General features: G+C 37.9%; 1 protein-coding gene across 2 annotated transcripts in view; it reads right to left on the minus strand.

The window, feature by feature from the left end:
• Positions 1-501: 501 nt before the first annotated feature.
• Positions 502-3495, minus strand: part of LOC122065503 (vesicle-associated protein 1-2-like) — a 9682-nt gene continuing 6688 nt past the window's right edge. The window contains exons 8-9 of one of the 2 annotated variants that reach the window (XR_006136027.1): positions 677-889; positions 502-587 (exon numbers count right to left, since the gene is read on the minus strand). Coding sequence is in view for 1 of the 2 variants with exons in the window: in XM_042629310.1 (XP_042485244.1) it covers positions 779-889 (111 nt within the window). In the remaining variant the exon portion in view is untranslated. Of the gene's footprint in view, positions 890-3495 lie in introns of both variants that reach the window. The other variant, XM_042629310.1, reaches the window with a different exon arrangement.

A 3495-nucleotide genomic window follows, 5' to 3' on the forward strand; every position in this document is an offset into this window, starting at 1 on the left:
CACCGGTTTCCTATTTTCTCCCCCTTCGATCACATGTCGGTGACGCATCCATCATGATTGCTACATATCATTGCAAGGAAATCTGTTGGATTGACCCAGAAGACCACATCCACCTGGCACTCTTGGATCGCACAGAATCAGGATCCACCTCTGCCAAATCTGATCCAGCAGATTCCAATTCAGATTCTTAAGCCCCCTGAACCAAACGGAGCCTAAGTAAAAAATAACTGTTAAAAATACAAGATATAATTATTTATAAAAATGAAATCATACTCTTGACGCTACAGACGTTACCCAATTCCCAGAACTCTTTTCCCCTCACATCGTTATTTGCGGCTATTGTACTGCTGCTTCCATTTGCTAAGAACGCAGATCCACCAGGAAATACTCGAGACAGCAAGACGAAGATTTTTCTTAATTTCCCCCTTAATTCTCAATATGTGACTGACTACTACTCTCAAGTCTCAACACAAGCACTACGGAATTTTTTTGGAAAGAGAATAAGAATAAGAAGCATAAACCTTGTTGAGTTAACAAAAGAAGGCATGTCAACAAAGCAGGAGTCAGACAAGCCATTTTCGCAGTTCCTGCTTTAAGAATTACAAACCCATCAACCCTGCTTCAGCATGTTTCATCTAATGCCAAAAACAGTTAATACAACTAAAAAAAACATCACCTGTCATTTTCACTTTCTTCTGGTTCTTTTTTTTACGGTTTGGGGGAGACGGAAATAAAAAATCAGGGGAGAATTTGGCAAAGATCATCACCCAATAGTTGGTCATGTCTTCCTCAAAAGATAACCCAAAAGAAGGCCCACCAAGCCAACAATCACAACATACAGGAATGGGATACCACTGCTGCTCTTGCTACCTTGACGCCTCAAGAGTTCCTACACAAGATAACCATTGAATGATAAGTACATCACAGACCTATCTAGGCATAGAAGAGAAATAGATAAAAGAAAACCCATCAATATTTGTTTGATTATATGAAACATAATTGCATTTCATTTCTTCATATCTTTTCCCTTTTGTTTTTTTTTTTATATTTTTTTTTATTTTTATTTTTTATTTTTTTTGGGGGTGGGGGGTGTTGTGGGGGTAGTTACTCTATTCATACCATCTGCCCAGTTGGCAAAGGCACATTGCAGGACGAGCATATCATAACCAGAAACTAAAATTCTCACTATTGGCAAAGAACTCAAATATTAGCTCCACATCATAACAAAATTTTCAATCCCAGCCATCTTTTAAGTTTGATTCATCATGCACAACCAACACCAATCAATGACTAAACTCATCGGGCACGCTTTTAAGCAGTGTTTGCCACACATCAACTAGAGATCAGATTTATTTCAAATGAACAATGTGTGAATGCGAGTTGTGTGCAAACCCAATCTACTCAGCCAGGCATTAAACCACCACATTCTCAAGGAGCACCACAATATCATTTCGGTCACATCTTCCCACCATAATCAACTAATGTAAAATGTTCTTAATGTTATTTTCAACGTCCAAACACAAGTTAACCAGGGGACAACTCTCCATCCAACCGACCAACAACATAAACCAGATAATAAGCCAATAAGGTGAAATTTTTTCTTCAAACTCCAAAACAGTGAACAACTGCTCATAAGCATCACCAACAGGTCTATGTACCAGAAATACCCTCCAATTGTAAATTCCTTTCTTTCTCTCTCCAATTGGTAACTCTTGCTCAAAACAAATTAAATAATAAAATGGATATATTCTTCAACCTCCAAAATAATAGGAGTTTGAAAATGTTATCAACAAGTCAGTCAATGTACCAAATATACCATTCAGCCAATTGTGAATTTCTTTTATTAGATCTCCAGCTGCCATCTCCATACTCATGTACAAGTCCAATCACCAAATATGTCTATTTCTCAAATCTGATTTCAAGAGAGAGAATCTCTCAGCACTTCCTCATCCTCCCCGTAAACATACGCACACAACCAAAAAAGAAAAGAACACAGTTTCCCCCTCGGTGCCCTCTCAACATGCCATTCTTTACACATGACAACTTAACTGACTGCAAATAAACCTACTTGTCACAGGGGCAGAAGTATAGTATGAATTCAGAAGTCAACCACCAGGGTAGCAGTCGAGGCTTAGAAACATGATATCATTTGGCATCTTCCCGGCTAGCAAATGCATAGGCAACAACAGTATATTCCCATTTACTGGAATCATAAGACTTGAGGATACGCAAATATGGAAATAGATATTCAACTAATATGACTACTCCCCCGTGGTTTAAACTTTAAACGAAGTTGTGACACGTCAAGAAAAGAAACCCTGCATTTTGTGGATGTGTACATGGATTATTGCCCATCTGTTTTAGAAAATGTTATATAACATAATTTAGAGCGCAAGTCAATAGGGAAAAGGTGGCAATACATATGATATCTTGTTGCATTATAATGTACCATAAAACTTGACCTAAGGACCTATCATGGAGAAAAAAATGAGCATATCAAAGGAACATCTAAGGCCCTCTTTGGTATCATTTTTCTTTTCTATTTTTGTTCACAAAAACGATTTAGATACTTGGGCTCTACCTTAAACAAAGAATGTGAGATTGATGATGATGTTACACACAAAATTGAAGTAGGATGGATGAAATGGAGAGGGGCGTCTGGAGTGTTATGTGATCAACGTATCCCTCTAAAGCTTAAGGAAAAATTCTATAGGGCAGTCATAAGACCGGCTATGATATATGGTGCAGAATGTTGGACAATCAAGAAGCATAACATAGATAAGTTGAGTGTGGCTAAGATGAGGATGTTGAGATGAATGTGTGGCAAAACCTTGAGAGATAAGAGTAAGAAATGACAAAGTTAGAACCGATTTGGGAATTGCTCCAATTCAGGCTAAGTTCAGAAAATGTCGGTTACGATGGTATGGGCATGTCCAAATGAGGCCTTTGGATGCACCAGTACGGAGGAGTGACCAGATGCAGACGGATGGAGTGAAAAGGACTAGAGGCAGGCCAAAGATGACCATTGAGGAGGTAGTAAGAAGAGACATGCAAAAGTTAAATCTTCACCCGAGTATGGAATCTAACAGAGCTGCCTGAAGGGCTAAGATTCGGGTTGCTGATTGTTCGTGAGTGGGATGTCCGAAACACTTTTTTTTTTTTTTAATCACGCGGATCCATGTAGCCGACTCCATTTAGTTGGGATAAGGCTAAGATGTGTTGTTGTTGTTGTTGGTATCATTTATGGAGTTTGTTTCTATTTAAAAAAAAATAAAAAATTTTGATGAAGCACAAAAATCAAAAAGAGATCAAGAGTCATTTATGTGTTTTGACCAAAATTGATTTTCAATTATTTTTGCACTGAACTTTAATGAGCATGTGCTTAAAGTCCCAACCATAGTTAACAAATTCGGATTCGGGAATTATTCGGACAGAGAATTATTCGGAATAATTCGGATGATTAATTGAAGGATTCTGTCAAAAAAGCTTATTGGG

Source organism: Macadamia integrifolia, unplaced genomic scaffold (genome assembly GCF_013358625.1).
Source record: "Macadamia integrifolia cultivar HAES 741 unplaced genomic scaffold, SCU_Mint_v3 scaffold2045, whole genome shotgun sequence".
NCBI classification, from domain to species: Eukaryota; Viridiplantae; Streptophyta; class Magnoliopsida; order Proteales; family Proteaceae; genus Macadamia; species Macadamia integrifolia.